Source organism: Akebia trifoliata, chromosome 10 (assembly GCF_017979445.1).
Source record: "Akebia trifoliata isolate Shusen 1 chromosome 10, ASM1797944v1, whole genome shotgun sequence".
In the NCBI taxonomy this organism is placed as follows: Eukaryota; Viridiplantae; Streptophyta; class Magnoliopsida; order Ranunculales; family Lardizabalaceae; genus Akebia; species Akebia trifoliata.
Genome location: NC_141384.1, coordinates 24,613,422 through 24,639,869, shown reverse-complemented (window position 1 = coordinate 24,639,869; position 26,448 = coordinate 24,613,422). Strand labels below are relative to the sequence as shown.

The 26,448-nt window shown below is 37.1% G+C and overlaps 2 protein-coding genes across 4 annotated transcripts; both read right to left on the bottom strand.

The window, feature by feature from the left end:
- LOC147393394 (protein SWOLLEN 1-like) lies at positions 1–23,394 on the bottom strand. 3 transcript variants are annotated; one of them, XM_086455163.1, is made up of 13 exons: positions 23,254–23,394; positions 22,661–23,130; positions 22,095–22,579; positions 21,456–21,508; positions 21,250–21,357; positions 19,472–21,174; positions 18,993–19,101; positions 15,650–15,830; positions 6,809–6,876; positions 6,247–6,362; positions 5,269–6,129; positions 805–904; positions 1–361 (listed from the first exon to the last, which is right to left on the bottom strand). In XM_086455163.1, the coding sequence occupies exons 2-13, from the start codon at positions 23,093–23,095 to the stop codon at positions 345–347; spliced, it is 4,236 nt and encodes a 1,411-aa protein (XP_086311289.1). In that variant the 5' UTR covers positions 23,096–23,130; positions 23,254–23,394; the 3' UTR covers positions 1–344. The 3 variants fall into 3 exon arrangements, with proteins under 3 accessions (XP_086311289.1, XP_086311290.1, XP_086311291.1); XM_086455164.1 differs by having other exon boundaries at positions 19,472–21,162; XM_086455165.1 differs by lacking the exons at positions 1–361; positions 805–904 and adding an exon at positions 4,670–5,199.
- LOC147393393 (uncharacterized) lies at positions 23,230–26,448 on the bottom strand. Its single transcript, XM_086455111.1, has 4 exons — positions 24,897–26,448; positions 24,404–24,817; positions 24,167–24,232; positions 23,230–23,654 (listed from the first exon to the last, which is right to left on the bottom strand). The coding sequence occupies exons 1-4, from the start codon at positions 26,446–26,448 to the stop codon at positions 23,230–23,232; spliced, it is 2,457 nt and encodes an 818-aa protein (XP_086311237.1).

Genomic DNA, 26,448 nt, shown 5'->3' with positions numbered 1-26,448 from the left:
TAAACCTAATTCAAAACACTATCAATAAGTTAAAGAGAATTATTACACATACGAATTATTGGCAAACCAGTCTGCTAGTGTCGGTGTTGGTCTCCTGAGAAGGGATCCTGCAATTTGAAGCCCAACTAATAGATAGAGTTCAACACAAAGTTCAGTAAAAGAAAATAAGACTCACAATAGTGAACAAACTATATTTAATAAGAACCTCTATGACAATTACAACTTTCCCCCACCCCCAATAAAACAAGAAATCTTTTTCCTACTTCTCTCCTAAATATCCTACAATTAATATTCACACAGTGCCAAAGGGATGTCACCAAATCACAGCATGGCAAGTTCTCGTCTCAACCTCGGTTACTACCTGTTTCAATGAACATCAAATTCAAACATTTGCCAAAATAAGAACAGAAAGGTGGGAGAAGAGATTAAAACATTTTCTATAAGAATAATTAGATTCTGACACCCACATACACCCCCTGTCGTGGCATGTGCTAGAATCATAGATTCGTTCTCGGGATACACAACTGCACACATTAATGGGGATGTACAGTTGTGTATGAGGGAAAAATCTATGATTCTAGTTCATACCACATCAGGGGATTTATGGGGGCATGTGTCAATGGGTGTCAGAAAATCACAACTCTTTCTATAATTACAATCTCATGCAAGAAGTGGGGCGGTGGGGCCTTATGGCCATGCTCTCTTGAAATTCTTCGTGTACAACCCTAATTTTCACGAAAAGGGGAATATTACCCCGTCTTCATGGAAAATCCAAAAACAAATTCTAGAGTAAAAAGAATCTACCCCGGGAAGGCCCACTCCTTTGTTGAGCTCTAATAGTCTTGTCATGTGAGCCGGCAGGGACCTTTGAGATGATAAGGGAGCTCTGTAGTCCTTCTAATAGCTGCACAAAGAAACAACCACAGGTTACTTGGGACTTAAAATGTCTATAAGAGCACAAAGAGACATAAACATAGATAAGCAAAGTAGCACATTTTTTATCTTGGACACAAGAAGCAATGAAGGAATCAAAATCTGTGAGGATTCACCATGCACACGGTGAATATGCAGGGGATGGCGCACACATTGTTCAATGGGTATACCAAGAGATCTCCAACTCATACTCGCATTGTTCATGAGCCAAGGCTACCATGGACCAGCTTTTGTACTCTTTTTTGTAAGTAAAAACAATATATATCAACTTTTCAAAAAGGGCGCCCAAAATACACTTTAAGAGGGACTGGCATTCAAATGACAAGACCAAGCAACAATTTAATAAGAACCAGGGCATTTTAAAAATGGCCCCCTGTAAAATTGATGATCGCAGGTTTACCCCATTGCAAAATGCAAGAATAGCTTTACGCCCCTTGACTGTAAGTCGACTTTGCTACTTCTTGATGATTTAACAACTAAAAGTTTGATTTAGTAATTTAAGTATTTGAAGAGCATTTTGAAAGGAAAAAAAAAAATCAAATTTCACCCTTAAATCACCAAGATCCCCAAGAGAGTTAGGGCAGATAAGTTAGGCAATTTCAGACCCATTAGCTTGGTGAGCTTGGTTTACAAAATCATATCAAAAGTGTTAGCTTCGAGTTTGAAAGTAGTCCTCCCTAAGCTTATCAAAGACGAGCAAGGAGCCTTCATTAAGGGAAGACAAATTCTTAATGGAGTGTTGCTGGCCAATGAATGCCTTAACTTAAGGATTAAGGAAAAGAAAGAGAGGATGATTGGGAAAATAGACTTACAAAAAGCTTATGATCACGTGACTTGGGATTTTTTAGAATATATGATGAGAAGCATGGCTTTGGGGCGACGTGGATCAGTTGGATTATGAAATGTGTAACAACGATTTCCTATTCGATTCTTGTCAATGGTAGTCCGACTGGCTTCTTTAGGGGATCGAGAGGGTTGAGACAAGGGGATCCGCTTTCTCCATTCTGGTACCTTATTGTAGCAGAATTCCTGGGTAGATTGTTTAGAAGAGTAACCGAATTAGGAAAACTTTCGGGGTTTAGGGTGAATGATGTTCCACTGATTTCACACTTGCAATTTGCGAATGATACTTTGATTTTCCTGTATCATTCGAGGGACCAGGTGAGGGTGCTTCTGGTTTTATTGTGTTGCTTAGAAACTATTTCTGGTTTACATACCAATTTGCAAAAGAGTAAGCTTTTGGGGTAGGAGATGTGAGTGATATTCATTTGATGGCTGCTACTTTGGGCAGTGGGCATGATACTTTACCCACGTCTTACTTGGACTTACCACTGGGCGCACCCTACAAGAGTATCAAAATTTGGGAAGAGGTGATTGAGAAATTGGAGAAAAGATTGAGTACATAGAAAGCCAAGTATCTGTCTAAAGGAAAGAGAATAACCTTGATAAAAAACACTTCAATGAGTATCCCGGTTTACTCTCTCCCTGTTCACACTTCTTAGGTCCGTTGAAATCAGATTGGAAAGGCTTATGAGAAATTTTTTGTGGAATGACAAGACCAGTAGGAGGAAGTAATCACTTACTCAGATGGAAAGTTATATGTATGCCCAAGAAAAATGGGGGTTTGAGGATTAGGGGTTTTAGACTAGCTAATAAAGAGTTATTAGGGAAGTGGCTTTGGAGGTTTGGGGAGGAAAGGGGTAATCTGTGGAGGGTTATTATGGCCAAATATGGGGAAAAGAGACTAGACTTGTACAGTAGTGAGGCCAAAGGCTCGTATGGGTGTAGTATCTAGAAGGGGATTCTAAAAGTGAGGAGTTTAAGAAAGGGATTAGGTTCAAAGCGGGCACGGGTGACAAGATCAGATTCTGGGAGGATAGTTGGTGTGGCACATCGCCTTTAACGACTCAATTTCCGTCCTTGTACGCCTGTTCTCTGAAAAAGAACGAATCGATCCAGCATTGTTTGATTCGCATCGACTCCAACTTTAGTTAGGATTTGTGGTTCAGGCGAAACTTTAATGATTGGGAGCTAACAAAAGTAACATCTTTCCTTGATCTCTTGCATTCGCGTCTTCTCGATGAAAGTGAACAGGACAAGTGGAAATGGAAGAGGGCTAAGGACTTGAGATTCTCTGTCAGTTCTTTCTATAAGTAGCTCAACCTTTATACCAAGCAATCTTTCCTGAGGTCCATTATTTGGTCGAACTCAGTTCCCTCTAAAATCTTTTTTTTTGTTTGGTTTGGTTGGCTTTCCTTAGGAAAATTCTTACGATGGACGGGATTGGATCACACCTAATTGTTGTCCCTTTTATTTGAAGGATGGGGAGTCCGTCGACCATATTGTAATTCACTGCTCATTTTTTCATCATATTTGGTCAACTTTCCTTGGTCTACTTCGTATTCATTAGGTCTTTCCACGTCAGTTCTCCTTGTTGGTAGAAGGGTGGGTCAGTAATGCTTTCTCTTCCAGGAAAAGATTCCTTTGGGCTATTCTTCCCTCAGCTATTGCTTGGGGGGTGTGGAGCGAGAGAAATAAGAAGGTGTTCAATAGTAAGATGAGAAGCTCTCACGTCGACTTCTTGGAGATCTTGGGCTTATTGTACCTTTGAACGAAACAGAATATAGAGTTCAAGGGGATTACTTTTGATAACTTTGTTTTTAGATAGAACTCTTTATGTAATCAATGATGCTTTTCTTTGTTTTGTTGCTCTTTGAGAGACTTCATCGGCCTCCTTGTACTTCGTTATCTCTCTTTTGCAATCTATTATACTTATCAACAAAAAAAAACGTAACGTTGACTTACGATCAAAGGGGGTAAACTTAATCTTGCATTTTGCAAGGGGTAAACCTAATATCATCAATTTTACAGGGAGTTGTTCTAAATACCCCAAGAAATAAGGAAAAAATAGTAAAGCAATTAGAAAAGAAATATAACAAAAAAATAATAATAACAATAAGGTGGTGTTTGTTTGCGCTATATTTCAGTGCTTATTGTTGAAAAAAATTAAATTCAGCACTTTTGTCAAAATAGCGCGTTTGTTTACTCGTGCTTATTGCTGAAAATAAGTGAAAAAAATTCAGCACTATTTTGATGCTGAAAAAAAGTGCTGAAGCGGTAAGCACTTCGCTTTTTTGAACACGGACAAGTATGCCTTTTGTTTTTTTGAACATGGACAAGTATGCCCTTATTCTTTAAAGGATATTACCTCTTATATCCCATGATAAGTATATAAACACCTCACAAATTAATAAACCCACACCATAACTAAATTATTTTGTCTTATATGGGTTAAAATTTTTGGAATGAGTTGATTTTTGGTGAGGATGATCTCTACAATGAGGAGATCATCTTCACAAAAAATCAGCACATCTTGAAACTTCTAACCCTATCAAAACAAGTTCAAGAACCGTAAATTGTCCCTTTAAAAAAAAAAAAAAACTACTTTTAACGAGTTAGAAGTTTCAAAATAGACTGATTTTTGGTGAGGATGATCTCTAGACCATATAGACCATCCTCACTAAAAATTTGCTCATTCCAAAAATTTTAACCCATATAAAACAAAACAAAAAATGGCTATAATGTGGGTTGTCCTTATTAATTCATAGGGTGCTTTTATAATTACACGTCCTTCATTTCCATCGAAAATTATTCATCCAAAATTAAGTTCTTTTAAAGTTGATTTCAAATTTTGGTGGCTTGTATGACATTATTATTTTTAATTTGAAATTTGTGGATTTTTATAAATAGAAATTATTATTTATAAAGTGAATATTATTTGAGTATTATTTATTATTTAAAAATAAATTGTATTTTAATTTTATAAGAAATAATATATTTTATTGTGTTTGATAATAAATAAGCATTTGAAACATGTAAACAATGTATAATATGATTGTAAGGGTAACAAAGACAATTTATCAGTTTCAGCAATGTGTAACAAACATGATTCAGCATTTAAACAAACAACTTTTTCAGCACTTAAATTCAGCGCTTATAAATTTCAGCGCTTAATGCTATTCAGCACTTATTTTTTTCAGTTTAACAAACAGCACCTAAGTGTTCAATGACCCAAAATTATCCAAGCCGACCAACCCGAATCAAGCAATTGGCTCAGGTTGGATCCTGATTTGGATTTAGTGAAAAATGGATTCAGATATGATTTTAGCTAATAGGATCCGAATCAGATTTGGATCCAGATCCAAATACAAAATCAGATCTGGATGTGCTCATATCCGGCCAGAACCTAACCCATTCAACCCCAACCTGCAAGAATACCTCACTAAGAAAATGTGTACTATAATACAGAAAACATCTAAAGATCACAAGACTTACCCTCGATGTTGGCTGAATTCTGCGATTAGATCGTCTCGGCTCAACTGCATCTAGCATTGATCTTCCACTATTATCATCATTACCTGTTTCTTTTTCAACATGTCTACCCAACTTCTCACCTGAAGGTGCAGTGTTTCCTTTACTCCCGAATTCAGCTGCAAACGATGCTGGGTGGCCCTCGGTTATTTTGCGAACATTAGAAACATAACCCATTTCTTGCAGGTTTTGCTTTTCTGACATGTTTTCATCATGGCTAACAGAGGTTTTAGCATTCAGAAAATTATCTTGCACACTACCACGATTAGAAGCAGAGACAACAGAGTTTGAAGAGCCATTATTCTCAGGTATGGTTCTTCTGGTCAGAATGCTTTTGGTCAATCCTGACTTGAGCTCCTTGGGTTTACAATCAGCTACTTGTTTTCCCTTAGAAACAGCTTTAGAAGTATTTTTCCATCCACGGGGAGCTGATTCTTGAGGTATCAAGTACTTTGCGAATTTAACTGAATCATTCCCTTCACTTATCTTACTGCCATTATCTCCATTATAATGTTTGCTGACTTCCATGAATTTCTTTTTCTTTCCAGGTTTAGGAACACCGAAAATAACTCTCGAACCTTCTTTCTGAAGTCCAGTCTGCTTCGTTCTGAGTGTATCAGACTTTTTTTCGTCTTTGATGTTCTTCCCAACAGTGAAATTTTTTTCATTTGCGGACAATGTCAGTGGCCCCGATGCATCATTTTTCTCAGATTCCTCCATACCCATATGTACTGACATCTTATCCTTCCCGCATGCTTCAACTGCAAGATCAATAGCAGGCCCATGCCTGCTCTTCTTCGGTGGCTTTTCCTGCGGACTATCACCCTAAATGTCGACATATATGAGATTCAATAAAAACAAGTTCAGGAAGTTTTAACAAAAATACACATCAAGCATAAATGTTACCAAGTAGAAAAAAATATTGTCAATAAACGTTCAGACCTCGTCGACAAAGCAATTATTTCCACTTGAACGGGACCATTCCACCCATTGTCCATCCTCCCAAATACGAGATGGCCGAAGATTCCAAGCTCTAACAACTGACGTATCTCGTTGAGCTGCATACAAATTCAAGGGGAAATATTTAATAATCTTTCTCAAAAACCATATACCAGTCATGTGTAGACACCTTTTTGTTGAGAGTATATTTTCCTCCACTCTCGGGTGTCTCATACCCCAGTTAACTCCCGTGACCCTCTCATATTCATAGTTCTCCCTCTCTCCAACAGATTGGTCTTTTGGAGTAGTTGATTGGTTAACATGGTATAAGAGTGCTAATTCGTATGGGTCACGGGTTCGATTCATTCCATCCCTACGGGGGAGGGGGAGTGTTGAGTGTATATTTTACTCCACTTTCAGGTGTCTCATACCCCAGTTAAGCTCTGTGAGCCTTCATATTCATAGTTCTCCCTCTCTCCCACATGGTCTTTTGGAGTAGTTGATTAGTTAACATTTTTATGTGTGCAAGTCATGTCCTTGATATAGAAAGATTGATCATGCATACCTGGAAAATGAACTGTCAAATTTGTTTCATCTTCAATGCTCTTCTCTGTTATAATTCCTTCCCACCAGCTAAAAATTAAAACAAGTAGTACAAATGAGACAAGCTTATAAATAACAAAAAATAATTGTGTTCAACAATATTAATGCATGATCAGTGTAAATGTGGCTAAAGAGTAACAGTGGAAGAATTTCTTCATTAGTCATGTGCTTCAGATATGGCATGTTAGCAACAAAGGAATGAGGGTAATTAACTACTACTTTCATGTTTCAGAAGTTTGATTCAAATACATACATGCATGTCCAGACAAACATGCACACATACATACATATATGCTCACTCCAAATCTAGTTCCATAAAATGGTACACTCCTCATCCAAACTGATTCCAATATCATGTTGGTTTCATACTTGTATTACGTTTATCGGATGCCACATTCTGGTGGACTTCACAAACATTCTACACCCAACAACTCTTCACTCTCAGCAGAACATTCATAGCCTGCACACTGAATTAGGCTATGAATACATAGCATTACGCTACACAACTTTCTCGATTAACTCGGATTTCATAATAGTGATAAGGATCTTTCTTTCCTTTTCTTGCATTTTCATACACTTACATACCCTTGCCCCTTTTTTGGTACTTGGCCATTCTTTCCTTATTAAGCTCCATTTACTCAGAACAAATGTCCTTCAAGGAAAAGCTTATGATCTTATTTTTTATGATTTTCACCTTCACTTAAGCTAATTTTCACTTTCTTATGCTTGAGGCATGCAATCCAAAACACAAACCACAAACCACATTGTATGTTTCAGAGAAGATAGTGAGTTCCGACAAAGATGTCTCATATCATCAAGTCTCCCACGACCACTACCTATATTCATTGAACTAATTATTAGTTATTCACTAGTATTAGCAACAACTATTTCATTTGGCACACAGCACACTGCATGGTCGCTACTCATTTGTTGCTTCATACAACAAGCCTCCTTATTTCTGTCACAGTTGTTACTACTCATTACACTACATCAGTATCATTCACTGGGCATATTGATTCATTGGTTGCCACCAACACAGCCACTCTTTATGAGGTCCAATTAACCTTCGTGATCCCAACTCCTGGTTCTCATTAAAATTGCCCACATACAAGACATCCACAAATGTCGTGGAGATAACCACCAGTTGTTGCTAGGAACCACTTCATTCCTTCCCTTCTCGCAGCATACTCCCCAAAAAGCCACAGCATAGCCTAGTCAATTTATTAATTATTTATTTACACATAATTCATAAGACTATTAAGAGTTTGAATAAAAATCATTATCACAAAAAAATAATTTTTCACTCCTGGGTGAGTAAGTGGCTATGGAAATTTAACAAGAGGTGAACACTCTACAAAGGTAAGTGATAAAGTGAAAGTACAACTGCTCTATGAGGGATTGCAAAGTCGTGTCGTCAGATCATTTTATGAGGAAATTTTGTGGAAAGGAATCTGGAATATGAGTAATAAATTTAGAAGGGTGACCGCGACTATGCTTCATTTTGGGAGGATTGTGGTGCAGGGGTGCTACTTTTGGAGGCAATCCTTTCAGGTTAATAAGATAGGTTGGTTAATTAGAGATTGTTTTGGTGGAAGGTGAAGGAGTGTCTCGTAGAACTTAGCTTTGAAAAGCAATTATTTTTTTTTTGATATGTTGATAATTTTATTGATAAATGGGGACGAGAAGGTTCCTAAATTACAAAAACTTATCAAAAGAGCGAATGAAAAAACCCCTAAGAAGGTTCTAGATTACAAATATTCTCCCAACAAGCTACAAAGTCCTCAAAAAAAAAAAAGTTCCCTTGAACTCTTTAAAAGCTTGTCCCCTAAATAACAACACACCCAAAATGTCTAAGCTAAGATCTTGCAGATTGCACTTTTTACCCTCAAAAGTTCGTCTATTCCGCTCCTTTGAAACCCCCCAACAAATGGAGAATTGAAGTACGCTCCAAAGGATACACTTCGCAACTCTAAAGGAAGAACCCCAGCACATCCAAGAAGCAAAAAGCTCCTTGATTGAACTTAGAAAACACCCAACCAACCCGAACATACCAAAAAAATGAGACCACACATGGCGGGTGCCAACAAAATGCAATAACAAACGATCCACTGTCTCTCCATCTTTGAGGCACAACAAACAACAATTTGGCATTTGGAACCCTCTTCTAATCAATTGATCCAAGATGGTTACTCTACCCAAAGCAACTAATCACACAAACAGAGAAACCTTCAAAGGAACCTTTGTACCCCAAATGAATGGAGACGTTTCTTGTACCACCCCATAATCTACAATCCTCAAAAAGTTAACACCAACCACCTTCGTTTCAAGTAACTCCAAAAGACTTCCCACTCTAATTACTTCCCATATTTGGTCGATAGACCATATAGATCTGGGAATAGCTCCAACAAAGGCACATCCCCACACCATGTCTTCCCAAAAACGAACTCTACTTCCCCTCCCTAATTTCTGTTTCACTTTCCTACAGAAAAGAGGGCTTCTCTTGACACTATCTTTCCAAACTCCACACCCGAAAGCATCCTTTGCAATCCCACACTCCCATTCGAACTCTTTCACCCCATAATATTTGCTACCACATCCCTCCATAAACTATCATCCTCCTCACCAAAAAAGCTAAAGCCATTTTGCCAACAATGTCGAGTTAATCTCACCAACACTTCTAAAACCCAGGCTACCTCAACTCTTAGGCAAGCACATATTCTTGCAACTCACCATATGATATTTTCTTTTGTTTTCTTTATCATGCCAGAAAAAGCTCCTACAAATAATACTCATCCTTAACTCCACATTAAGAGGTAAAGAGAACATGGATAAGTAATAATTAGGGATACTAGCCAACATACTTTTAAAAGAGTTATCTAATCCCCTTTCAACAAGTACTACGCCTTCCAACGACTCAGCCTCCTCCCCATCCTTTCCAACACCGGATCCCAAATATAATGTCCAAAAAACAAATATTAACCAAGTCAACCATTGTTGACTCAAGTCAACCAATATTGACTGCGTCAAGTCAAGTAAATCAAGTCTAGGAATCAAATTAATTGAATGTAGATATTTATTTTTACTTTGAGATAAGATAGCTTTTTGGTTTAACTTTGTTATATGACTAAACCATCAAAGTAGAGATAGCAAATGTTTATCCTTAAGTCTTTTTAAGAACTCTTCTTCAGCTCTTCTTCACATTGAAAGAAATGAGAAAAAGAAAGAGAAAAGAAAGAAGAAAGAAAGCAGTAGGCTCTTATATTTTCTTTATGATAGTCTTAATAATATTTAAGAAAAATATTTCTGATTTTGTAGTTGTAAAACAGAATTTATTTTGTAGTTCTAAAATATTTCTGATTTGGTAATTTTAAAAAAAAATTGTTTTGTAATTATTTTCAACAACATGCATATGTTTTATATATACTTATATTGTTGTTTTTATGAGCTTAATGCATACTCATAATTGTTGTTTTGTTTAAAAAGAGTTTATTTCATGCTTGTAGTTGCTATATACATATTTATATGTACTTTATACATGCTAAAAATAAAATACAGCAACTATGAAAGTTATTTTTGCACAATATTTACACAACATGAATGCTTATAAATATAGTAAATGGAATAACTAGTCAGGAGGATGTTTATACATGTCTTTCCTACATGTTTTATTCATGTGTTTGGTATTCATTAAAATTATTACATTTATAAGTTGTTTTATTAAAATCATTATATAATTATAAGTTGTTTCTCTTATGATATAATTACAAAATTGTTGTTTTCGTATGACTATCACGTTATTTTTACACTTATGTATGCTAGATTGAATGAACAAAACGTTTGTTACTTTGTACGTACTTTATACATGTTTTATGCATATTTTGTACATGTTATTAAAGGAAAATATAGCTACTATACAAGTTGTTTTTACATAGAATTTATAGATTTTGTACTTACCAAAAAAGAAAATACAGCAACTACATAAGTTGTTGTTTTTACATATGATTCAAATATTTTGTTCATATTTTATATATGTTCTAGTAGTTAAAAAAATACAAGTACTGAGTTTATTTTGAATAAGACCTTACTATTTTTTTACCCACTTTGTATATGATAAAATTATCATAAATTAAAGATATGCATGATTTTGAATGAATTAAACTAGTGAACAATTCACTTTAATCTTTTTAGTTATAGATTTCCAAGAATTATTTTTAATCAAAAAGTTAGGTAAAAAAAGTATTTTATTTAAATAAAATATGAGAACGAGTTTAAATAAAATATGAGAACGAGTTCTCAATTGATTGTCGTGTTTTTTTAAATACCCAATTGGTGAGATGCTTCAACGTATGTTGTATAAGACACGAAAGAAAGAGAAGAGAAGGTGATGCTTCAATCATAGACTATGTAAGACACGAATGAGATAAATGCTTCGGCTTATGTCGAGTAAGGCACAAATGAGAGATACTTCGGTTAATTGTCGTATAAGACACGAAATAAAGAAAAAGAAAAGAGAGATGAGGCTGTATATTTAAGAGTGGACTAAGTATTTAAGACACGTGTATGTTTTACTTCCAATACATTTGAAAAGAAAACAAATACCTATATGTAGTATTTTAGTGATTTATTAAAGAGATTGTGAAAACCTATAAAAAATAACATGTGATATTTCTAGAACAATGTATTATTCTAAGATAACAGTTGCATCATTTGAGTTCTTATGTATTATGGGATTCATACATCACAACAGGAACCCGGGAATATCCTTTTTATCTTTAATAAAGAACAAGATGTAGATAGTTGTATAATTGATAAAGATTATCGAAGATCACATGCACACCAAATTGTTATAGATGAAGATGGCTAATTAATAATCATTAATAGTCTAAAGTAGTCAAAAAAGAATGACCTAATTGATTTAGCCCATTTCTTAAGGCATTGGTCAACGACCAACCTAAGCTGGAAAATAGTTACCCAAATTGTGGCAGAGGTTGACTATAAAATCAAGAACTAACTGTGAAATTCCACACTAGTGAAGTATTGGAATAATCGTATCTTGACTTAGATGTTTACATCAGTCGTAACCCTCAACTCTCTATTATAGTACTCTATTATTTGATGTTATATTATGATCAGTTTTTTTCAGATCTTTAATTGTATTTCAATTTCCTACTAAGTTTTATGATATCGATATTTAATTATTTTCAATTATGTGTTGAATATCAAACATGCATGATTTACGAATTCCTAGTATGTTTAAACTGCATGTAAGGTGCTATTATTTAGAATTGTAAGAGTACCCTACTAGGTAACTCCCCTATTACTCACCTCTACGACATCACAAATTTCAAGCGCACCTAGTTTAGGTGATCCTTCCGAGGAAGCTCGATACCAGGACTTCATAGATGACCAATCCAAGCTTTCATGATAGGAGCATGGGTACTACTAATGAGTCTTGAACTAGAGTTAGGTTTAAATCTTCCACTATCGTTTTCTTATGTAATTATGAACACAGTAGTATGTCGTTACTATTTTATGTATACATGTCAAGTGTACTGATGTTTGAGGACACATCTGTTTTGTTGGGCAATGATCAGGTATAACATAGAGTTATTTATTAGCCATTTACATTTATATATTGATTATCATGATATGAATTATATATCATGCCTCTGAATTCAACTTAGAAATCATGAGGATTCGGGTTGAGTTTTTAGGATGTGACACCAAATTTCCTTTCATATGTCACACCTAAGGGGAGAACCTAAATATAATAAAGGCAAAGTTCCCACCTAAAACCCCAATTGAAGCGCAAGCAAATCCATCCATTGAACCATATTTACCCCAAAAATTTTCTCGTGTTCAAATTGACTGGAATCTCATAAACTGCCTCAAAACAACCAATAATCCCACTCAAAAGTCTCAAATGCATGTCGAGTAATCCAAAAAAATAAGTGTATCATCCGTAAGTGAGAGATCATATGACCATGGATACCTGCACGGAAGTTTGACAATTCATCAATAGAAACCACTCACGACAACATTCTACTAAGAGTTTCCATGACTACAAGGAATAAATACGACGATTTCTTTCGATGAGTGGGTCACCTTGTCTCAACTCTCGAGTTCTTAAAGTAACCTTCTGGCAAAATTGAGAACAAAGACAAAGAAACACATTTCATTACCCATTTAATCCATTTTTCTCCAAACCTCATTCTCCCCAATAAGCACTCGAGGAAGGACCAACTTACATGGTCATAAGCCTTTTTCCAAATCAATTTTGCACACAAGCCCCAGCTCCTTTGTTTTTCTTCTTGAATCTATACACGTGTTAGCAATTTAAACTCCATTAAGAATTTGCAGACCTACAACAAAGGCCCCTTGAAATGGATCAATCACACTATGCAACACTTTTTCATTCTAGCCACTAAAACTTTAGACAAAATCTTGTACAACGCCCCAACAAAGACTAATTGACCACAAATCGAAAATATCAACTGCCCCTACTTTGGAATCAAAGCAACAAAAGTACAATTCAACCCATGATCCAAAAACCCATCTATAAAGAGCTCTCCAACAAAAAACAAGTCAAGCTTAATTACCTCCCAACACACCTTGAAAAAGACCATGGAAAAGTCATCTAGAACAAGAGCCTTGTCATCCGCCATTCCATTAACCACATAACGAATCTCCTCCTCATCAATGTTTCTCTCAAGCCAGGCTTGTTGCTCCCCTGTAATGTTGTCAACCTGAAGATTATTAAGTGAAGGTCGCGCCATAAACTTTTTCTTATACAAATCTTCATAAAAGTCAACCACAATGGATGCAATGCCCTCATCCCTCACTATCCACTCCCCCATAACCTCAAGCCCTGAGATATAATTCACCTTACTGTGAAAGTTAGCCATCTGATGAAAAAACCTCATGCTGTCGCCCCCCTCCTTAAGCCATTTTACTCTTATTTTTGTTTCCAAGAGATTTCATTCAAAACCGCTACTTTTGAAATTGACCCCTTAACTCTTCCCTATGAATTCTCCCTTCCCTATCCAACTACCCGATTTCCTCCCTTCAAAAAATCACCCATGGTCTCCCGATAAAAGGCATTTCATCACACCATGCTTGCACATCTTTGAAACTTGGATATGTAAAATCCACATCTTCAAAACGGCAAGGCATTGGTCAACTTGTGGCTTCTCCCACCTACAAACAAATGGGACAATGATCTTAGGAATAGATTCCTGGAAAATACGACTAAACCTTTCATCCCACTCAGAAGAAATCAGAAAGCAATCCAACTTATTGAGAACGGGATTTTATTTCCTATTTGACCACATAAACTACCCTCCACACAGCGGGAGATCCAACCAACCATGTTAATTCACAAACTCACCAAACTATCATTCTCGTACTAAGCCTCAAGTCACCCTTCTTCTCGAAAGAAAAACGAATGACATTGAAATCTCCCCCCAGACACTAACCCAGCGGACACTTACATCATCCTATTCTTCCCAAAATTGAACTCACTACCCAAGACGGGTCGAACCGTACACCCCCGTAAAGACCCACTGAAAATTATCCCCACAAGCTTACATAAAACTGACATAGAGAACACACCAATTAACTCACTATCCACTTCCAAATGCTTCTTGCTCCACATTACAATCACCCCTCCTGAAGTACCTATAGAAGGTACGCGCATCCAGCCCTTATCCCGAATTCCCCACACATCTCTGATAATGCCATCGTCAACCAATGTCAACTTTGATTCCTGCAAAACCACAAAAGAGCTAACTGCTGCCTTTTTCGAATCGTCATTCAAACCCCTTACATTCCATGAAACAATTTTAATTTTCATCCTTCAACAAAATTCTTCTCCCTGATCTTCTTGTATAAGTTGATTTCAGTGGAAACTCCTCCACATCTCTCTGTAACTCCCGTGCTTTCTATTTGAAATGCAATTTAAATGGAATTTGGATTCTATTCTACTTATACCCTTATTTAATGGAAAAAGATAGAAAAGTCAAGTAAAGAAAGGTTTTTGTCACTCCATCAATTAGATTCTTCTATTTGAAACGCAATTTAAATTATTGGAAATTTGGATTCTATTCTACCCATTCTACCCATACCCTTATTGGAAAAGTCCAGTAAAGAAAGGTCTTTGTCACTCGAATCAATTAGATTCTTCATCAAATGGCTCTCTTGCCTTTACCAACTACTTGTGCGCCAAGATCTAGTATATTCTGATGGCGAATTGTTCTTCAGAATATATAGACATTGTAAAATCTGATTTCAAGAAAGAACGTTATAGTTGACTATGTATAAGTGTATAACGCAAACGGGGTACATGCAATGTAGTTCCACAAAAGGAAATCTGGACCACATTTTTTTCTCTTTTTGATGTACAATAGGTTAAACCAGGAGTGTGGTTTCACTCTTTTTAGTAAGATAAGCTGAGCCTTTTCCAATCGTACATGGGTTACATAGTCATAAAGGCTTACATCTTATTCAAAAAGGTATTGAAAAAGCTTACGGGATTGGAGAGGCCAGAGAATCCAACAAACATATTAGCAAACATACATTCTTAGCTATCTTAATTATACCCCCTCGAGGGCTCTTGGGACAAAACAAAGGTGACTTCTGTTTATTCAAAAGGGCATTGAAAACACTTAAGCCTAAGGGGAGGTATGCACCTATTAAATGCCTTTTCACTATCCACATACTACACACAAAAAATTGTATTGAAGGGAAAAAAGAAATGCACACTCATAAATAATCAAATTTTCAATATGTATGATAACATGTTTACCCATCACGTATCCATGCGTCCACCTTATCTCCAACAAACCAAGCATAATCTCCCCTAGTAGCTCTGCTCCGCTTCTTCGCTCTTTCATATCTGATGACACTTGTAGGATGAGCAATGCGTATTCTGGGAGCTTTACCTCCTACACCACCAAGCGGCACCCACTCCATATGCTGACCAGAGCCTGCAAAGATAACAAATTAAAAACATACATAATAACTGGTTAACAATCCATGACATGTCGAAAAGAGAATATTCATGTATATTGTCCATGCCAAGATTTTCAATAGCGTGCAACGTGAAAAAAAAAAAATGTGGGTCCACATGAAGATGAATCAAAGGCTGATTTTTGAAGATTGTCCTGGAAAAAAGATAAGCCCATTCAAAAATTGCAACCATCACAAATATGAACTTAAATCAATGGTGAAATATAAGGTGGGCAAGATGGAGATCAAATTCTTATGCCTTGATCTTACTCTATTAGTGGGCCACGTAAAAAGGAAATTGAACAATCCAAGCATACAATGACTTGACCTACCCTTGGTCATCATTCATCCTAACATTGCCAACCATATGAAAAAAGCTTCAATTTAACACACTAACTCATATTATCTTACACCTTAATCCTAAATATTGGGGTTGATACTGATCCTATTTCACTACTCCACTCATCTTGGGTTAATTGGAGACCAGGGCATATATGTTCACATTTTTTTTCTTACTACCTCCATCAATGTTATTTTCAATCTTCCTCACCTTTCAACACTCTGCACCAAAGTGCTCCTTTTCACAACCACCCGGTGTCAATCTTCTTGATGTACGTAAAAATCACCTTAAACCATTTTCCTTTATGTTATCTCTTATAGGGACCATTCTTAAAAAAAATTCTCCATTGTTTTATTCTAATTTTTTTTCCTTTTTAGTCTCATCCATCTTAACATCCTAATCATTGTTACTCATTCTTGATAGGGACATCATTGGATCATTAGATTTTATATTTTATTTATTTTTATATTTAGGAGAAGTCCTAGAGTAAGTATTTAGGTCTTATTTTATGCTTTATTAGTATATGGTCTTATTATAGATGTTTGGGTGTAATTTTATAGCTTTAGTACATTATTAAATTTATAAGGGTTGAAAATTTAAGAGAGATAAAAATAAAATTAGAGTATTTTCTGCCATTTTTATCTTTAAAAGGTAGCTTAGGTATTTTGTTCTTTCGGGTTTTGTTGAAGACTTTTAGTATTTAAAGACATCTTTATATTATTTTAAAGGAGCTTTGATGGAATTAAAAAAATTATACAAGTTTCTATTTTTCTTATTTGAATGTTGGTGCATTCAACTTGGTGATGCCATGGAAATCATTGCAATGATTCCAAGAGAAATCTATCATCTTTTCTTTTTATTGTCTTTTTTTTTTTTGATCGGTAAAGATGATTTATTGATAAAGGGGTCGAGATGACCACCCACAAAGAAAAAGAAGCTATAAGACAAAGAAAGCAACAAAAACAAAAGCAAGGGTAACAAAACAAAGATATGGCCCCCCGAGTCAATCTCCTTGTAACGCACACACCATGTCCCAACGCACGACAAAGTCTTCGAAGAAAACCCCTTTGAACTCTTTGTATAGTTTACTCCAAGAGAACAGAAACTCTAGAACAGAAGAAATTGTTTTTTCCATCAAATATACGACTATTACGGTCTTTCCAGATACCCCAACAGATTGCGAATGGAACCAAGAACCAAAGAATCCGTTTAAAAAACAAGAATGAGGCTCCCCACGCCAACCAAGAGTCCAACAACTCCTTAACTGATCTAGGACTATTGTCTTTTTTGAACCCATCAAACCTTTCTTAAACCATAAACACTTAATACCATTAATCACTTCTTCAAATCTACCCTATATTACCTTATCCTATTTTATACCCCCCTAAACCTATTTAAAATATCGTATCTGCAAAACTTCATATTTCACATACCCAATGGGCCTTAGTTGAAACCTCTCAAAATGGCCAATAAAACATTTTTGGCTTAAAACCCCTTTGCCTCAACTCTTAATCATTTCCTTTACCCAATAAAGCTAAATCCCAAACCATAATTGCAAAACATCTTAATTAAGTCCCGCAACCAAAATCCTTTTTGGATTTATCCTAAACGTTTATGGTAACCCTATTGTAACCCAAATGCTTAACCCACTCTCAAACCAGATTTCCTACTCCATAATTCATCTTCTTCCCTCTCGTCTTTTTTTTTTTACCGGTTCTTCCCTCTTGTCTTGCAATATAGAAATTTTTCTTGATCCCAAAATTTAGCTCCATGAGACTAGTTTTATATGTGTATTGTAAAATTTTCCTCCTAGACCAACTCATACATATAAACATAGCCACATAGAAACACTTGGTAGATAAAGAATTCCATGTCTATTTTCACTGGTTAGGGTACCTTTGTTGACTTATGATGTTGGACAACCAAACACACAAAGATTATCCTTGTCCTAATCAAATCATTGATAAAAAGCATCCAAGTAAGACCATTATCAACCATATGAAAATTTGATCTAAAATAAAGGCTTCGAAAAGCCGTCCTCAGCATGTTAGAATTGATCTTTTAACAAACTTTAAACACATACTAATTTGTGATGGCCAAAAAGTCTTATTAGATCTCCATGAATCAAAGACACAAAAGACTAGAAATATGATATACACACACACTAGAGTTTACCAGTGCTATCATCCTCTTTAGGGTTAAGGGGTAAAAGAGGAAAACAATAAAGTTGGAGTGGTATTATTGGAAAAGGGGGAGAGGAGGAAATTGGAGGGGTATTATCACATAATGTTAATAGGACAAGGACATTAAAGTTGGAGAAATCTTCTTGGAAAGGAGATAAGAGAAAAGATTTATTAAGTCAAAAGTTTCCTCGAGATTCGCAAAGAAATTAAATCCCTACCCCAATTTATGTAGGGATAAATGAGTGGGGTTGTTTTATTATTATTATTATTATTATTATTATTATATTATTATTATTATTATTATTATAGATGGGTCAAGTTCTGGTAACTCGTGAAAAATGACTCGTTGAAAAAACACGTGATCCAGACTGTGTAAACATGAATCCTACGACTGGGTTTATCCACATGTTCACGAGATGTATATTATTAGGATACGTATAAATCTCATCCATTGGATATCATATTTACATGACCAAGATCATGTGTTCACTGATGAATCATTCTTCATGAGTCACCAGAACTCAACCATAACTATATATATAAAAAGAGAGAGAGAGAGGATTTCCTCTGCCTCTCGTGATTAAATTGATATCTTGGCATTCCCCTCCATGGCTTACCTTCATCTCGTATAAGGTCAGTATAACAAATATAGGCTTTCCCATCCTTCAAACTCAGTACCTTGGCTGAGAACCAGACCCCTATAAGACCTTCATCCTCAGAAAGAACCTGAAGTATAAATGGCATTAATAAATAAAAAGAAATGGGAGCAATAACTAAAACTTAGCCAACACATGAACACAAAATTCAAAAAAAGAATTTAATGAAACCTTCCAGAAGATTATATTAAGAATTTAAATTAGGAAAGTAATAGAAAATTAAGGAAAGTTCTTCCATAGCCCCGGTAATGAGTTAATATAGTACACCATCTAAGTGAAAACCATTGGGTATGGGCAAAGTGACGTCGCTATTACCATATATAATGGCTTTACAAAAAAGTGGTAACAAAAAAACTCACAAAAAGGATATGAGATCTTGTCTTTGAAAAGCAGTGCACCTAAATGAGTTACCAATGTATTATCTCGTTTTGTTCACAGACCTCTACAAGGGAACCCTCCTTGATGCAATTTTCTTTAGAAGTTCCAATTGGCTGATTTCCTTCAAACACCACATTTTGAACTGTGATGGAAGCATTTGTTGATCCAATCTGAGATTCAGGAACAACTCCTATTGTCTTAGCTAAATCGGACACACTACAATCTTTTTGTTTGCCAGCTCCCTTTTCACTACTTGTAACAGAATCCCTTGGCATGCCACTTACTACAGACATGTGGGTCTCCACTGCCTTGCTGGAAATCTCTTTTGGAGGAAATGGCTTTCCATGGTCTGTTGTTCTTATTGCTTGTTTCTTATTTGACGGCCGGTCATTGAGATGTTCAACAGATCTATCAAGAACTTCAACATCATCTATGTTCATTTGTTCCCTATTCATATTGCTAGATTTATCAAGAACTTTCCAATAACCCTCTGAACCAGCTTCAGCCAATTCACCAAGGGTTAAAGGTATAGGTTCACCCATTGCAACAATAGTTCCTGCCTGCGATACAGCATCTGCTGCCATTTCTGCAGCTTTGACTATCGCATCTAAATTTTCCGCTCGTTTTGCAGCAGCTGAAGCAGCTTCAACCCTCTTCCTAGCAGCCTCCCTCGCAGCAACAATAATCGAATCAGAGTTGTTGGCTTTGTCCTTGCCCTTCAAGATAGACGCTAAAGTGACCTTTCCCAAATTCTTGGCACTGTCATGGAAAGAAGTTTCGGGAGTAGGATTCGCAGATTTACTTGCAACCAAAGCCTCATCAGCCATCGTTTTAGCTTGCAATGCAGCATCAAATGCAACCTTAGCAGCGGCTGCCGCTGCTTTTGCAACGGAGGCTGCGGCAGCTATTGCAACCGCTGAAGAAGCTAGTTTAGCTTCGACATCAGAAACCAATCCGGAATTCTTCTGCAAGGCTAGCTGACTCCATACGCCTTGGCTGTGTTTAACTGCAGACGCTGCAAGGGCAGCAGCATCTTCGGCTTGTTGTTTAGCCTGCTCGATCCTACCACATGTCTCTTCTGAGGAAATAACCATCGGCTCTGTGTCCCGAACTATGATTCGGTTATGTGTAGAAGACATTGGAGAAATGGGTAAAACAAAACTACTCGAAGTAACTTGGGCAGTAGCAACAGATGTAGGTATCTGGCAAGGCTCCTCAGAAGCCAAACTCTTTTTCCTCTTTCTAGGCTTTGAAACAGCGGAAGCATCCTTTGTAGATGATAATGCTGTCATCTTCACTTCCACTGGCAAAGATGTCCCTGAAGGAACACCCATAGGACTCCCATTATGAATCAAAGGACTAGGCATATGCTGCATTCCAGAGGGATGCGGTACAGACGACTCTCGAACTGAAGTAACACGAACCGTTTCAGAAACGGGCACTGCTGCAGTTTGTGGGGAAACAACCCAAGTTCCAGAAGGGGCCTGAGACATCCAAGGAGTAGCATGTCCTGCAAAGTGTCTCATGTGCGAAGACTGATAAGGATGTAACGAAAAAAGTGTCTGATGAGGATCCATAAATGCCCCCCTTGCGATGCTACTGGACTGCAATCCATCACGAGATGGGGTAGAAATGGTCCACAATGGGGATGACAGGGGCACGACAGGATTTGTAATTGAGGAGAGGGGACCCTTGCTGCCAGCTCGACCAGGTGTGGGAAGAGCTTCACTTTGCTGTACACTTGATCTAGCACCTACAAACGTAACTAAAAAAAATGGAATTAGAGACTTAACAAACTTCAGTGAAATCTAATCAGGAGCTTTGAAGCTTGAACATGTACCTGGATTCAAGTGCTGAGGAGTCTCAGGGTTAATAGCTGGGGACTTCTGATTGCGAATCCGATCTGAGGCAGCGCGCCATATCTTCTCCCATCTGCTCCTACCACCATCTATTTATACAAACAGTTCAGAACCATCAGGCATCAAGTGGAAATGCATAAATAATTGAAATATAAAAGGAATAAGAATGTGTTGCACAAACACTGACCAGATTCTCCGAATGCTGATATCATACATGCTTCATCGGGTGCTGTTCCTTGACTGAGACAAAATTTCAAACACCCTTTTAGTAAGTATTTAAGACTGGAAAACAAAACTCTGATGGGAAATTTTGAAGTCTTCAGTCATATAGATTGCCTAAAAATCTATAAACAAAAAAGTTGGGCACATGACACACAGGAGGGGAGCAATCCAACTTATGCCAAATTTGGACCCAATGAATTGATTGGAAGCATTCCATATTTCCTTTTATGGTCGAGAAAATAACAAATAACCCATTAAAGGGAGTCCATAGATTGAATCCCTATCAATATACGATGATGCACTCTTTTTATTATGGGTAAGCTGGACTAGAACCCACGACCTCAAAGTTGCTTTGCAATGTGTCAAACCAACTGAGCTATGGGTCTAAGCCCCCTATGATGATGACCTCTTTCATTAACCAAGCAGATTCTCCAATGCGGTAAATGCCTTTCCCAGGTATTTCTGCCTTAAGTTTGAATTTGATACTAGACAATAGTTACAGGGACTCCCCTTAAAGATCTATAAGCAAAGATTTTAAGGTCATGACTCATGAATTTGCACCAAGTGTCAATCTGATATTTTGGATAGCACGACCAAGACTCACATTAAAGATCCATACACAAGGATCTGTGAACGCAATTGCACTTGCTGGAAATCTGTGAAAGGTTGATGAAAGAATGCAGATGGAGAAACTGATGTATTCAAATCCGGTAGATTAGATGTCTGAACGATTGGAATGGCAAGAGGTTTTGTACTGCTTCCTTCAACATATCCAAAGGCCCGCATCTCTTCCGTTTGCACAACCCGACTTGTAGACCCAAGTGAACTAGCTGATGCACTGACTGAATTGCTCACTCTTCCTCTTGTCTGCTTTGCAGGAGTTCTCTCTTTAAGAGCTTTCCCATCTTTAGAAGTTCCCTTGTTAGCGACCTTACCAAACAATGGTGTTGTTTTATCCTCAACATTGCCCTTGGAACTTCGACGCACATTCTTCCCACCAGATTTTTTATTACTTCCACGAGAAATTTCTTGCAAAGCCTTGGCATCTATTTGGCATAAACCAGATGCTGTTGGAGATACCCCTACAGTCTTTGGGAAACAGACAAGAAATAAGAGCAACATAGAGTATAAAATGAGAAAAATAAAAGTTAAAAAAATTGTAACAAGTACCTGAGGGAATTCATTGGATTGAATACTGGGAAATAGTTTCCATCTGTCGTCAGTTCCTCTTTCAGTAAGATCTACCGGTGAGCTGATCGCAAAAGAAAAACTTTTGTTAACTTCAGCAGCAGCATCATTTTCTTTGGGATTGTGAGAAGTAGATCTAAGTTTATCGTCCTTTCCATCCATGCTATCGGAAACAGGGGTCTTCTGACCTATCAATCCTCTGCCTCTCTTTTTGTGTTCTTTTTCACTTTGAGGAAGATCACCTTTCAGAGGCTTCCCTTCTTTAGCAGTTCTCTCGTCAGCCACCTTGCCAGACGCTAGGCTTGTTTTTTCTTCAGCACTACCCTTAGAAAAAAATTCTGATGTACATTCTTTCCACCAGATGTCAGAGGAAGTCCATGAGAAATTTCTTGTAACATCTTGGGACCTATTGGGCATGTGCTCGATGTTGTTGTAGGAGAACTTGCTACCATCTTAGAGAAACAGTAGGAAAATAGAAGTTCGTATAACATTAGGGACAAAATGATCACCAAATAAGAACATGAGAAAATATGATTCTTAATTTTATTGAACTACAAAAAAAATGAAAAAAGTACCTGAGGAGATTCACAAGGCTGAACACCAGGAAATGGTTTCCATCCATTGTCAATTTCTCTTTCAGATGGATCTGATGTTGAGCTAACCTCAAAAGTGAAACTGCTGTCATCCTCACGGGCATCATTCACTTTGGGGTCATGAGAAGTAGATCTAACTTTATTAGCCTCCCTGTCTATGTCATCAGAAACAGCAGCATTTTGATCCAAGGATCCTTTGTCTCCATCTTGGTGTCCTTTTTCACTTTGAGAAACATCACAACTCCTAATGGTGGTGGGTGAACCACAAATGGGTTCACTAGAATTCGGACTGCTGCTTATAGTTTCCAGTACATGAAGTTCAGGATCCTCTGCAGACACAGTTGCAGGTCTAGAGGAAGCTTCACAGCCATTCAACGAAGCATCTGAAAAGACAGAAATGTGGAACATGACAAAGTGTCAGACTAGAACACAATGATATTGGAATTCAGTATTGACCATTTTTTTTATTGGTAAATAGGAGCAGGTTCAGCTTAAAGAGAAATAGAGATAGAGGAAATACAAACACAGTGAAAGAAAACAAAGAGCTGTAGATTGTTGGAGTTGCAACTTGCAGAGATTAGGTGCAAAATAAAATAAATTTACATGATTAAGGACACTTACGTAAATTAAATGCTACACCAGGGACAACTTCATAATCATAAGCAATATTTTGAAATGATACCATGAAAATGAAGAGAGAGAGAGAGAGAGTGCACTACAATATAACCCAGGACAAGGTATGCCCTAATCAAAAGTCGCTAGCCTCCTCTACAGCATATCAACGCCACTTTGAACATAACATAAGTACTTAATATAAAAGGGCCTTCTGTTAAATCCTCAAGGTCTTTCATGATCTAAAAATAAAGAAGCGTCTCATGAGGTAAGCATCCAATACCTTTAAAAGCATTGAGAATAAGGGCTTTAGTGCATGCTGAAGATTCTAAAAAGGTAAGAGCAAGGCCTAAAACAAATGAACACATGGCTCAAGATATATGAAGATATGTATCTTGAATGAACATATGGCTCAGACAAAATTGAATGGCAAAAAATATATATATATAATAATAATTATGTGCCAAGCCAACATGAGAATGGTGTAATGCCTTGTAAAATCTTCATATCGCATAATTACCTGCAACATTTACAGAAAGTCTTTCACTCTTTTCACATACTTCAGCAGCTTCATTTTCTTTCAATGAGGAATCATGGATAACGGGACACTCTTCTAGACCTTTGGAGCATTGTTCAGGGGCTTTGTCGGCTAAAGTTTCTTGAGGTTCATTCAAGCACACCATACCAACAGTCCCCACGGAAGATGAAGACTGGCTAACATTCTCAGATGGCATATCTCTAGCATTGTCACAACCTTCACCTTGCTTTGATTCAGAATATGGATCAGACTCATGTACCATCTCGGAACTCTCCTTCACTACTAATGAACTTGGTTCTGTGGAGATTCTGGTCACTGTTTCTTCATTTTTTACCAAGTGAGTAGAATCCTCTACAGATAATGGTGAGACCCCATCATCCTTGTGTTCAATAAATTCTGTAAAAATGGAGCAAGAGTTAGGAGTTCTGCAGCTATTGAAGTTTAGGCATTCAAAAATAGAATTTCTGTAAAATACCAGTTTCTTCACCAGCAATTTCATAAGATTGTGATTCATGAGTAGCAGCAATACTTGGAACTAGAGAGGAGAAAGATGTTCTCTTATCAATGATAGGAGAATCATCCGTGTCAATGATGACGTTACCTGCATCGGAAGTCAACCTAGTGTTCTCCTTTTCAATAACACAAAGGTCTGTATTACTAATATGAACATCAGAGGGCTCAGTCCCAATCAAACTTCTATCACAAATTTCCACGGAAGATGAGATGAGAGCGTCTGCACCAGAGTCTATGTTATGAGCACATAAACCATCATTGTCATCTTTAACATTTTCAATTGTCTGTGATCCTTGAATTAAGTTAGTTGACAAGCACATATATACATCCAGACTAGAAGAATCTCCTGCCTGATTATTGCTGCCTCTGTCACCTTGCCCTTTAAAAAATGTCTTTTCTTCCACTGTTAGTGTATCAGCACTATCATCAAACCCACTATCCAATTGGCAGCTATCATTTTCTATCAATACCTCTTGTGTGTTTCCTACTAACTGGTCACCCATCTCAGTGTCTCTAGACAACACAACACTATCCTGTTTCCTGATTGAAACAGAATTCTCAGAAAATACATCATCACTGCTCACTTCTGTCGTATGCACAGCAACATTAGCCTTCGGTGCCAAAGAAGATGGGTTCTCCTCATTATTGTTGCTGATTTGATCGTCCATTTGAGTCTCCTTGCTCAGAACATGGTGTACTTCCACTTCTGCAACGTTGACTTCTGCAATACCTTCAGCCTGCAGTGGGACATGTTGATTGTTCTGGTCCCCATCATCTATAGCAAACCTCTTCACAGAAAGTACCGAGGTATCAACTTGCATACTCTCAGATCTATTGCACAAAGGGCTGATTTCTATCTGTTCTGCTTCATCGCAGTTCTTATCATTAAATCGATTGTCCGCTGTCACTCCTAAGCTAAACTGTCCACTAACATTACTTGGCTCTAAGTCTCTTGAACTTATATTACCAGATTTCTCACCCTCATAAATCTGAGGGGTAGCTTTGACCTGAAGCCGCTCATTTGTCAGATCCTTACTTAACCCAGAAAGGCTTTCCAGACACTCATCAGGTAATGGAAAAGAACCATCTTGATTCAAATTGGGTTCCATTTGGTTGGTTAACTTATCCGGTGGTTCCTCAATAATATTTTGTGGCATGATCATCTCATCCTGCCCAACTGATTTCAATAGCATCTCAACAGATTCTGAGGAAGTGGCCTCAGACCAAACATTATTACGCCTTGAAATGGAGCAGGATTCAGCAGCACTTGAACCGAACTCTATGCCGTTACTTCCCCCTGAAAAGTCCTTGATCCAATGGCTTTCTTCTTGACTTTGGATGCCAAGTAAAACTTCTGACTCGACTAAATTATCAAATCTTAGGTGGACCGGAAGGTTGTCATCCAGATCAAACTTGGGAAGTGGGTATGAACGTAAGCTTGGAGAAAATTTGATGTTATCTTCACTGGCTAATGGAAAACTGTGGCTTTGAAAATCATTGTCATCATAATCCAT